This window comes from Notamacropus eugenii, chromosome 6 (genome assembly GCF_028372415.1).
Source record: "Notamacropus eugenii isolate mMacEug1 chromosome 6, mMacEug1.pri_v2, whole genome shotgun sequence".
NCBI classification, from domain to species: Eukaryota; Metazoa; Chordata; class Mammalia; order Diprotodontia; family Macropodidae; genus Notamacropus; species Notamacropus eugenii.
The window spans coordinates 261,882,489-261,895,540 of NC_092877.1; the positions used below are offsets into that span (position 1 = coordinate 261,882,489).

Consider the following 13,052-nt stretch of genomic DNA (forward strand, 5'->3'; position numbering starts at 1 on the left):
TCATAATATACACATACCCTTGGAATGGTCTGCAGTATCCTCCCTTCTCTCACTTCTCCTACCCACTGAGCAGTGAACATGGAGATTATTCCAGGGTCATGCTACAGGGGCAGCTCCAGAGCCACCATTCTAGAAGAGTAAGTGGGGCACTGGTGGAAGGAAGCTAGTGTAGCTGAAGAAAGGTGAGAGTTTGAAATAGGACTTGGGGAGTGGGGGTGGGAAGGGGTGAGGTAAAGTCAGGTTGAAGAAGAGGGACTCCAAATAAAAGCTTTGGGAAGATGGAGTTAAACCCTCAAGAACAGGTCTTGGTATCAATTGGTCTCCCCTCTTCTTTTTTTAAAAATGCGTATCTTAATGAAGACTAAGATTACATTCACTTTTGGGGCTGCCATATTACTCTGTTGCATCATGTTGAGCTTGTAATACACTAAAACCGCCAGATCTTTTTCAAATGAACTGCTCCCAAGCCATGTTTCTCTCATTTTGTATTTCTGATGCTCTTTGACCCTCTTTCTTCCTTGAGCCCCAAGGACTGGTGCACCTGCTTTATTTTGCACTATCACTTACTGCTTCCAACTAGGGTTGCTTCCATCTCTCCTTCTTGGCCTACTGAGAAACAGAATCCACAAAGGAGAAACGGAATAAAAAGGCCCCTTCCTTCTTTGTTCTTTTTCTTTCATCTATCCCACCAAGGAAAACAAAGTTACACTTAGTTATGTGCATTTATACAAAGGTGAACAAGCTTTAACCTCATTTAGAGCAAAATCTGATTCAGGTTCTCTTAAGCACTGTCACAGAAGCTAAGATGGGGGCTGTACAGCCAAGAGCATCAAAGGTACATAGTGTCTAGATGAAGTGTGACAAAATAAGATAAGAATAGGAATACTGCTGACGTGACCAATGCTAGGACTGAAAGTGCCAGTAGCAGTGGTAAGGAGCAAATAAGAGAGAAAGAACTATGAGGTTTACCTTTCCCTCCTTCAATACCACCACCAATGCTGTTGCCTCAGGCCTTGGTTTGGAGCAGTACCTGACAGTGGCCAGGGGAAGAGAGGAAAGGTGTATTACACATGGCCATCGGTAGGTAAGAGTAATTACCTCTTGAACATAGTTACAAAACATTTATATACATATATTGTCCTTCTGAAATAGTTCGCCTGTATATGAAAAATAATAATAAAAAGGTACTGACTTCATATTTTTCTAGGTATCTGGCTCTTTCTTCAGGATTCATACTTAGAGATTCTTCCAAGAACTTTTTCAATGCTGATCCAGATTCTAAAAATATTAAAAATGACAATGAGAAATTTCTATAAGCCTTTATTTGGAAAGCAGATAAAGCATAAGTAGTTGCTAAACGAATGAAGAATTCTACTTTTTCTAGGCTCCAGAGAACTGAAGTTACGGAGAAGTAATTTTAGGTCAATATAAGGAAGAATTTTCTATCATTCAGAGCTTTTTGAAAGTAAAATGGGCTGCCTTATGAGGTAGTAAGTAACTGTTACTAGAAATGTTCAAATCATTCAAACAAGGATTCATCCTTTGGACAGGATGGACTGAATGATCACTTTCTAACTTTTAGAACTGATGACACTATTACATAAAATCCTCTTCCTGTCCTAAACTCTTCCACAAGTAAATTAGGCATAGCATATGCATGTGTGTATATGCGTGTGTGGATGCGCATGTGTGTGGATGCGTGTGTGTGAGTGCGTGTATGTGTGTAAAAACTGACTTTTAATAGACTATAAACAAAAGGTAAAACTTCAGTCCTTAGCATTGTTATCACTGATATTCAATTGCTTTGAGAAAACAATAAGTTTCTTAAAAGTGATATGATTTATTTTTTAAAGTTAAAAAAATTACCATAATATTTTTTAAATACCAGCACTTTAAAAAATTATTATTTTTTTTTGCCAGCACTTTTTCAAAAAAGTATTAAAGTATGGAAAACACATGTTTGAGAAGAAAATGGAATATTGGGATAAATTCAGCATATGACCTTTTCATATCACTTAGAACAGAGCTTGGTACAGAGTAAATGCTTAGTACTTATTTCCTTCCTTCCCTCTTTACGCTGTTCTTTTGAAAAGACATGTTTATCTGTAGAACATTATGAAGGAAAAATATAACTATGTTCAAGCACTGACTTCTCTTTGACAAAAAGGTGACAAAAAAATACCTTGTTCTATCTAAGCAAAGTTCTAAGTCACATTAAGAAGAATTAGAGCACCACCTACTGTCCAAAGCAATCAATTTAAAACTATAAAGAAAAAATACCTGGAGTGAGAAATTATTTACCAAAATTCATTTTGTCTTTGTTGTTAGCAATGGCATGGATCAGCCCAATTGTTCCACAGGCATTACTGATGGTTTGCTTCATGAAATACACTGATTCTGTGACGTCTTGTCCTTCTGATTTTATTTTTTCTTCTTCTTCTATTCTGAATACTTCATACTATTTTGTTTTTTAAAAAGAGGAAAAAAGGTCAACATTCTGTGGTTGGAAAACAAGTAATATATTACATTCATAATTAAACATAGAAATTCACCAGTTATTTATATGACATGGATTAATAATTTCTTGAAACAAAATTAAGACTAAATTCTTTGTTAAAATCAAAATGTCAATAAAGAGTCTCACGGAAAACTACATTAAACTTATTTTTTTAAATACTCAAAAATTCACACAAACTTTTAAAGATACAAGTTAGCCTTCATAGGATTAACCTAAAAATGAAACATAGGTCAATCTACAAAACAAAGTTCAGGAGTCTCTTTATTCCTAGTTGCCACTAGTAAAGCTAAGCAATAGACTACCTAGCATGCTGTTAGCAGGTGATAAGGGGGAAAGTTAACAGAAGATAGAAAAGGAGAAAAAAGAAAGTAGAAGAAGAAGGAAATTGAGGTACGTTTGGTAGGCAGTGAAATAATGTCATCGCCAACTGGCTCTGGTGTCCCTTAGCTGACAAGTACCACTGACTGTATACTATAAGTCTAAAATACAGAAATCTGAAATGCTGATGTTAAACTTATCCTGCATTAACTTGTTTTGTCCTCTCAACTGCTACTTCAGCAAACTATGGAGGGAAAAAGGAAGGAAAAAAAGGAAACAAGCATTTATTAAGTGCATAATATGTACCAGACACTATGCTAAGTGCTTTTACAAATATTATGTCATTTGAGTGCTATCACAACCCTGAGAGGTAGAGTCTATTCTTATCCTCATTCTACAGCTGAGGAGACAGAGACAAAAAGAAATAAGTGACTTCTCAGGTCACATGGCTATTAGATGCCTGAACTCAAATTTGAATTTAGGTCTTCCTGACTCCAGGCACAGTATTCTAACCACCATACCACCTAGCTACTAGAAAACACCTGATATTGAGAGTCCATCTAATTTAATCAAGATATGACTGTGTCATATCAGAACTTTTATCTTTCTCCCAAAAATAAGTACAGTACTCCGAAAACAAAACTTAAGAATTACTAGATGAATTGCAGTTGGAATTCCTTGAATGTACATATACATCCTATAATTAAATATTATTATTATATTGGCTATATACTGAAGAAAAATTTAAATATTGTGATATTATAATAAAAAACATACTTATGTATGTGACTATTTTTTATAAATAAAATTTTTTTTAAAGTCAATACCCTTCCTTAACAGGCAGTTTTGAAAGAATTTAAATTATCAACAACCATATGAAAAACTACTTTAAACAATTAAATACTGTGAATTACAGCAATTCCCAAGGTTCCACTCATACTCATCAGATTTGCAAAGATGACAAATGAGGAAAATGACAAATGTTGGAGGGGAGGAGCTACAGGAAAACAGGCACACTGATGCAGTTGGTGGAACTGTGAATTGGTCCAGCCATTCTGGAAAGCAAAGCCATGCCATGTCTTTTGGGCCAATGATACTATAAATAGGCTTGTAACCCAAAGAGATCAAAGATGAAAGAAAAGGACCTATATTATACATACAAAAATTTTTATAGCAGTCAAAAACTGGAAACTAAGGGAGTACCCACCTATTAGAGAATGGCTAAACAATTATGATACAGAAATATTACGAAATATTGTTTCCCTAAGAAATGAGAGTTTTGGAGGAAACTAGGAAGACCTGGATAAAATTTACTGATAGGGAAGTAATATATACTGTCATAACCATGAAAGGTAGTAAGGACATCCTTGGGATCTGATTGGTGTAGTGGCCTTCCTGGTTGGCAGAGCAGAGGACAAGGGGCTCCCAGGACTAGCTATCTGAGGACTGGCTGTCAAGACATGATGGCAACTCAGGCATGGAAGCTTCTCTCAGCTGATCACCTTGAGATTGTTGCCAGCAAAGGCTAAGCAAATAGGGCTGAATTACCTACAGCTATCTCACTTTGTTCAAATATTTAACATGAACTACCAGAGAACTAGCCCAAGTTAGTCCTAAGTCCAGTAGAATGCCTACTTCAGACTCCTGAATGATTTAAAAACACCTAAAAAAATATTTTTTATTGAAGAATTTTCTTAAGTTGAAGAATTATGCAATTCAAAGGACAAAAACTGTAAATGATTGGGATTTTCCAAATAATTTCAAGTATTCCAATCATCCTAATCTAGGGTCAACATGAGTGGTAAAACTGACTTCAGAATCTAACTGAAATTTTTAACACAAAGGAAATATAAAGTATTTCAACTGAGTTATTTCTTGTTTATATTCAGAGAAATTACCAATAAAGTTCTTTTAAAACTAAGTCTAAAAAACAATTCACAGGAGCTTATGGAAGATTAAAAATTTTAATAACAATTAAAAAGTAAAGTGCCACACTCCCTTCAAAGTTAAACTCTAGGAGTCATTTAGATTTCATAGGCCATTTTCCAGATACAATGACTCCTCACTACGTCAGTAAATTGTCTGTAATTAATGAGGTAGATTTTCTTTAGATGAAAACATAAAGAAAATCGTCTTAACATGTTTCTAAAATTCAAAAGATGTCTACTATATAATCTCTTATAAAATGTGAGTGGAAATATTTTTATAATACTGACCAGGAAAAAAGTCACTTGTATTAGGAACGGTAGAGTAAAGAAAATTCTACTTCATTAAAACCAAGATCTCTGAATTCCATTAAAGCGGGACCTGGTAGGAGCCATGCCTGCCCCATAAAATGAGGTTCCTTATGTTGTTTTGAGCTCAAAGGGCTCAGAGCTAAAGCTGCTGATGTCACCGCCTAGTCTCCTGAATTCAAAGCAGTTACAAGAATTCTGCTGCAGGTGCTCTCTAATGCTTGGCTGGGAGAAAACAATCGGCAACTGAGGCAAGTGAGCTTCACTGGGCTGAATCAATTCGAGGTGTCCTCACTGCGTGATCTTGTCAAATATCTTTCTCCTGCTATGGGTAAGTAAATCTTCTGTTAACTGTTGAAAGATCTATGAGTGTCTGTCTCACTTCGTTCCAAAATGGAACATAAACTACCAGAAGCCTGGTCAAGCGCAGAACAACTGATATGGATGAATGATACTGCTGAAGTACAGTATGGACAATGCAGAGGAAGGTGAACCAGAATTAGCTTTTGTTGGGAGGTGGTTTGCTTTCTGGCAAGAAATGGGTGGTGTGAGCGTCTCCCAAGTCCCTACAGAAAAACACAAGGCAGCTCCTCAGAGGCCTGTTATGTTCCTCCCCGATCCTCAATAACGCTCCAAGGGATGTGAGGTGCTGGCTGAAGGCCAAGGAACAGTAGGTGGGCGCGGATATAGGACAATCTGTCATGGCCTGTGATGAGGATCAGTGACCATGCCGTATGTTCCTTTGCTACCAGCCTTGATGTTCCTGGTACTGTTGCTGCTTACAATCCTCTTTTTACAAGGATCCACTATGAAAAGAAAAAAATCAGCCATCACCCACGACAAAACTCAGGGCTTGGACCCTCCCAAATTCAATCTCTCCTTCAAGAAACTGTTCTGTTTTATTGTGTTTTAGTTTTCCTTCAACTGGTCCTCAAAGAGCATCACGCACTGTTTTCCCAGAATGTTATCATTCACTTATTTATTCAAAGATCATTTATATTATTTAGGGGCAGCTAGGTGGCACAGTGGATAGAGTGACAGGTCTAAAGTCATCTGGCCTCAGACACTTAACTAGCTGTGTGATCCAAGGCAAATCAGTTAATCCTGTTTGCCTCAGTTTCCTCATCTGTAAAATGAGCTGGAGAAGGAAATACCAAACCTTTCCAATATTTTTGCCAAGAAAAAGCCAAATGGGGACATAAAGAGTTGGACACCACTGACATGACTGAACAACTGTCTTAGGCACTAAGTTAAGCATCTTGTAGATACACACATACACACACGCATATATAAATACACACACACACACATACACATATGTATGTATATATACACACATACATATATAAGTATATGTATATATAAATAGGAATTATATATACACATATGAAAGAGAAACTGTACTCAATCAACTTAAATCTTACATCTCAATATAATTCCTAAATGTAGTGCCCAGAAGACAATACTCTCCCAATACCTAACAAGGGCAGAGTAGAGCAGGTCTGTTACCTCCTTAGTCCTGGAGTCTGTGCTTCACACATCACATTATCCTTTTTAGCTTCCATACCACTACGGACTTACTGAGCTTGCAGTGTACAACACCTCCATCTTTTTCAGACAAGTTACTATTTCCTCTATATTGTACTTATAAGGTCAATTCTTTGAATGCAACTATACATTTATCACTATTGAATTTTTACTTTCTTTTAGCTCTATGTTCATTTTTTTTATATTTGCTTTGACAAGGTGGTGTTTGACTATACAAAGAAAGCTCATCCAGGAAGAAATTTATCAGTAGAGTCATTTCCTATCTGTTAAAATATAATCAATTTAATTTTCTGTCATGTTATTCATTGTTTACCATGTTGAGCACTGTACAGGGATGAAGCTTCTGCATCATCTATAAGACTTTGACCCTTCTCCTGATTCATATTTTCCAACACATTTTTTTTTACCACCTTCATCTACAATATTCATATCTTTGCATCAAAATTACATAGTATCAAAGTATATTATACTTAATTTGGGAGTCCTGTCAAGTTCTTAATAGGATTTCTCTACCTTTTCACCCTCTGAAACATAATTAGCCCATAAACTAATTATTTTCATGGTGGTTTTTTGCAAATATTTATTACCTCAAATATCAGATGACTAAGTAATTCAAGAAATTATGTTTCTGGTCACACTTGAATATTAATAAAAACAAATTCCACCAACTCCTTTGTTTACCTTTCCTAGAAGGAACTTGTAGTCATCTAGATGCTCTTGTTGACAGATGACTTGGTGCTGACTGCTAAACTGCCTTCAGGAAATTGCAAAGCTTCCTTAATGACTGCAATTTTCTTTTTAAAACAAAAACCCATCTTTTAAAATATTTTTTCTGACAGTGAGCTATAGAACACTGTAGTCTCTAAAGAACTGAAAATTGAAGAGGCAATGAAGAGGCGTAGGATGAGCATGAACAGAATGTAATACAGTCACAAAATTATGAAGGAGAAACAGAATAAAAGATGTTATCAAAGAAATGCAAGTGAAAATTAAGGTGGACTGTTCCTAAGGCAAGCACAAAGGTTAGCCAAAAGCTTCTGTGTGCTCTCTTGGCATTCTTGAGATGCTGAGGTGACCAACTACTGCATCACTAGGTGGAAGCTCTCTGGTTAATTTATGGCAGATTACGGACAAGAGTTGTGCAGATGGACAGGCATAAATAAATTGTGATGTCTAACTCTAAAGGGAATAACCTCACCAATAAGATTACAGATACACCTGAGCATATGTTATCTTATTAGACCCAATGTTCTGGCCTGTCAAGATCTTTCAGGATTCTAGCATTCAGTGTAATAGCTATCCCTCTCTGCCTTATGACCTCTGCTCCTTTGATAAGTATGTCATCTAAACCTTTATTGAAGAAACTGATAAAAAAAATGAGGCAGTACCGGGTCATTCCACTAGAGATATCCTTCCAAGTCAACATCAAATCACTGCCATTCAACCTGCTCTAAATCAAAACACTATATTACTGTCAAGCCCATATCTTTCCATCTTTTGTATAAAAACATGAAAAATGAAAATTATTAAGAATATTAAATATACCAAATCATCAATGACTAGGAATAAAAATATAACACTGAAGCTTCATGACTATTATATCATGACTATTATATCAGCAAAAATGACAAAAGATTAAAATGGCAAATGTTGAAAGATCTAGGAGAAGAAAGACACTGTTATTATGTATTATCAATGTATTATCAATACAAGAGTTCTGGAAAACAATTTGGAACTATCCTAGAAGTCACTAAACTATCTACTTTTTAAGTTACTGACGCTCATCAAGAGGATTAAAAATAGAAGGAAAGATTCTATGAAAAGAAAATTTGTAGCCCAACTTTTGTAATAACAAAGATCTGGAAACACAGTGGGTAAGCATCAACTGGCGAACATCTGAGCAAAGTGTGCTACATGAATATATTGGAATAATATTGCACTGCAAGAAACAATAAATATGAAGAAACTTGGGAAGACTTTATGAACTAAAATAAGCAGAACAAAAAGAAAATTTATTCAATGACCACACAATATGCAGGAAAACAACACTGTAAGACATTAGAGCCTTCGTGAAAGACCAATTATAAATTCAAAGGACTGATAGTGAACCTCTCAACTTTTGAGATGAGAGACAGGAATCTCTAGGTACAGAATGAGACATATACATTGTTATCCACACTTAATGTGCACTTCATTGTTATGAGGAAGATTTTCATTGCTCAAAAAGGGCAGATCATTGAAAAATGGTAGCACTTTTTGAACAAAATTTTACAGTGAGGGTAAAAAGCAAGACAGTGGGAAGGGAAGAGACAGGTGGTTGTGGTCAGACAGGGAAATTAGTTAAAGTTCTAGACCTTGAAGGTAGAGTAGTTCTGACAGATACAAAGGTGTGGCTACTTTTGTGGGCAGAAGTATAGGTGGAAGAGATCAAGGAAGTGTGAAGTCTAGATTTTAGAGATCATTACACACATATAGAGTCTATTTCTTGAGTACAATCTGGTCTGGTCTTCTTTGTGAAGATTCTTAGCATTAAGAAAATAAATGGTCTACATCTCAAGGAAAATACAGTTCTTAATTTAAAGAACTAAACTGAAACTGCTATTTCTTTTTGTTGTTTCTTAGAATTTGATAGATCACTGATTTCAGTAAAAAATAATCATACGGGGAAAAAGTGATCTGTACCCCCTAAATTTTCCACTCTTTCACAGAGAGTAGCAACTGTAGAAGAAGAAAAGAATGGAAAAATTCATATGTTCAAATGAGATAATGTCTAAGAAAGATACTTGAAGTAAAACCCAAATATCTATAAATGCAAAGCACATGTAACAAGCAAGGGAAAATAGGGTTCTTCACACAACGTGGTCTAGATGAACTATATACACTCTGTGGTACCTAAAGAATTGATGAATACCACTGACAGTTTAGCCACTGTCTGTGGTTTTTGAAAGAGAATGGAGAATGAGACAAGCACTGCAATACTGGAGAGAAAGGCAAATGTCTTCCCAATTTTTGGAAAAGGAAAGGAAAGAAAGTAGAATATACAAACTATAGACCATTTAATTTTACTATGATTCTTGGCAAAGTTCTAGACTACATTAAAGAGATGGCTAGTGGACATGTAAAAAAGGAAGCAGGGAATCACAAGAAACCAGATTATGCTATACTAATCATTTCTTTTTTTACATAGTGTTACCCTCACTGCAAACACCAATTCTTTGACCTCCGCCCATCTACTTTTATATAGGCCCAATTTTGACTTCATTTCCATTCCCATATGATCCCCTTAGTTAGATATTTCAGGATGTTCTTTCTACAATTTTTATTCCATTATACAATCCCCCCTCACATAGCTACAACCACTGATGAAGCCTAGTGTCTATTTACTCTGATCCTAAAAGATTCAACAGGACTTAACTGGAAAAAATCAGAAAATCAAGCCAAATGCCCCTATCACAAATGAATGCTATAGATCTAAACTTCTCAGTGATCCTTTCTTTTTTAGTAGACTTTATCAAGCCCTATACCAATCATTCCAAACTTTTTCCTCAAATCAACAGGTACATTCTCCTCTTCTGAAATCCAAACTATCTGTTACTACCTTACTCTCTACGGAGGACCTTACGTCCTACTTCTTTACTAAAAAGATTAAGGTGAGTTCCTTCAAATTCCACTTTCCACACCTCAAAATTTCTCTATATTCCTCTGTAGAGAAAAACTTCCTGCCTCCTTTCCAAGACTAGCCCCACCATACATACTAATTCCAGCCTCTCCAGGACTCTGGCCAATTCTTATCTTCATGATTCTTCAATCTCTTGCAATCTGGTTACCAACATCACTCCAATGACACCACTTTCAAAAGTCATCAATGATTTCTCAATCAAAATCAAAGGCCTCTTCTCAGTCTCAGCCTCTTTGACCCTACAACTTTCTCTTGATTTTCCTATTTTGGATTGTTTCCTGCTATCAACACATATCTGGTTAAATACAGTGTGGAAAAATCTTATCAAAAATTTGAACACAGATTTGAAATCTGTACAATTATTATTTTACGTATGATGAAAATGACCCAGAAGTTAATAAGCTCTTTGGACCCTAGGCAACTCTTAAAACTTTATGTTGCAGAAAAGATGTCAACCTGAACAGGTAGTTTACTCATCTAGGGAAAATCATAGGTCTACTAGCTCCCATTCTGATCCTAATGCTGAATTATAATTGTGAATATCAGAAACTGATAATCCTATTTGATCAATTAAACTAGTTTTTCTGATGTCCAAATAATAATAGCTGACGTTTAACATAGTATTTTAAAGTTTACAAAGCATAATATATATATTCACTCATTTAATGCTCCAATTCTATGTAACAGTTACTACAGGTTATTATCCACAACTTTGCAGATTAGAAAACTGATATTCACTGAGGATAAATAATTTGACCATGGTTACAAAGCTGGTAAGTATGAGAGGAAGAATCTGAATCCAGGTTCCTGATTCCAGATTCCCTTTCTATCCACTGTAACATGCACATCTGAAGGATAAGCTAACTGCTAATTTTAGGAAAACAATGCTATCTACTTCAGTAAAACAAACTGTGGCTTTAAATTCACAATAAAAAAGAATTTTGTTTTGACCAATATTTGTCTTAGCAAACATTTACCTTTTCTGTAATTGGAAAAAGAAGCAATACAGCACAAACTGGTCGTGGCACCATGCTAAGGAGTTCAGGTTCCATACCATACACATCAACAAATTGCCAGTTGGGATGCAGACCTAATTGTTTAAGAAACTGGTAGAAAAGAAAAATAAATTATGTTATTAAGAGGAAAATTTTCAAAAAAAAAGCACTTAACATTTTAAGACCATAAGGTAGGCATGGTATATTACAGAAACAAAACTGTTCAGCTTCACATATTATCCCACTGCACCAGTAACAGTAGCATGGGGGTGTTTTAAGATGAGCTAGATGGACACAAATCAAAATCAATTTTTACCACTATCAACAACAAACACTGTACTCTACAGAATCACCTTTTTCTGAATCCATGTTTTAAATTAACACCTGAAACCTGACAAGCTTCTCTCCCTAGAAACTAGTAATTTGTAAATTGTAATCTGTTTTTCCTTCTCAAAATAAATAAGATAAAAACCAAACTAAATCTTTGTAATTACTTGCATCACAAAAGAGAAGGCAGTGGGTTGTAGTGGAAAGAGCAACTGACTGGGAAGAGCACGAAGTTCTTGTCTCAGCTCTTACATGAAGCAGCTGGTTCACCAGGGCCAAGTCAGTGAACTTCTCTGGAGCTTAGTTTCCTCATCAATTAAACGAGGACTGTGTATACTGGGCATATGTACCAAGATGGAAAGTTACCATATATACCCAGGTTATAGCAACGCTTTTTGTGATAGCAAACAACTAGCAACCATGCGGATTTCCATCAACTAGGTATAAAAGGTGAACAAACTGTAATAATATGAATACAATGGATGTTACTATACTTTAAGAAAACAATGAATACGAGGAATTCAAAGAAACATGTAAAAACTGGTGCATAAACAGAACCAGGGGAATAATATAAAAAATAACTAAATAACATAAATAAAAAGAACAGTAAAACAAAACTGAACATTACATAATTATCATGACTAATTTTCACCCCAGGAGATGATTAGCGCACTTTTCTTCCTCCTTTGTTTGCTACAGAGGTGGTATGCATTGCTGCATACTCTGTTTAATCTGGTCAATGTGGTAGGTTTTACTAAACTGTTTTTTTTTCTTTGTTTCAAGGAAGGACTAATGGGTACTAGGTAGGGTGCAAGGGAGAGGGAATATACCCAGAAATGTCTGTGATGTAAAGACAAAAGGCATAAATAAAACTTTTTAAAAAGGGGGGGAGGGAGGGTTTAAGCAAAATTGATTTCTACGGTTCTCTTCCAAATCTATACAAAACAAAATGATTTTCCAACATTTCAGAATTCACTGACATTTAAGTATAAACTCAACATGTCTAAAGTCAAGCTACTCCTTCTGACTTCCTTATTTGTCAACCACTCTTAAAACTTTGGAATCATCCTAGAGTCCTACTGTCAGACACCAGCTCTTGTACTTTCTCCCCTAGAAACATCCTAGTTTCTCTCAATTCCCACTGCTTCTCCCTCCACAACTCCTGTCCCCCACAGCACTCTGTCCATAATAGATACTCAATGATTGGGGCTTTTTTTAGGTGTAACAATCAACAAATATTTACTGAGTACCTATCAGATCTAGGTAACAAAAACAATCTAAGAGCTACAAAATAGGAAGTGAAGAACAAAGGCTACCACAGTCTCCTGGAAGAGCCAGGTTTAAAGATTTTACATAAAGAGCTAAGAAGTTGGGGGAGAACATTCCAAGTGGAGGCAAATTAAGCGCACATTCAAAGCACAAAGGAAAAATAT

The 13,052-nt window shown here is 35.7% G+C and overlaps 1 protein-coding gene across 12 annotated transcripts in view; it reads right to left on the reverse strand.

Annotated features, from left to right (window-relative positions):
* The window catches only part of UCHL3 (ubiquitin C-terminal hydrolase L3), a 111,327-nt gene that overhangs the window by 52,926 nt on the left and 45,349 nt on the right, over positions 1-13,052 (reverse strand). For 8 of the 12 annotated variants that reach the window (XM_072622292.1, XM_072622284.1, XM_072622282.1 and 5 more), the window contains exons 2-4: positions 11,275-11,403; positions 2,302-2,458; positions 1,193-1,278 (exon numbers count right to left, since the gene is read on the reverse strand). In XM_072622292.1, coding sequence (XP_072478393.1) covers positions 1,193-1,278; positions 2,302-2,458; positions 11,275-11,349 — 318 coding nt within the window. In that variant the 5' untranslated portion in view covers positions 11,350-11,403. Of the gene's footprint in view, positions 1-1,192; positions 1,279-2,301; positions 2,459-3,047; positions 3,081-11,274; positions 11,404-11,786; positions 11,912-13,052 lie in introns of those variants that run through there. The other 4 variants (XM_072622291.1, XM_072622283.1, XM_072622281.1 and 1 more) reach the window with 3 other exon arrangements.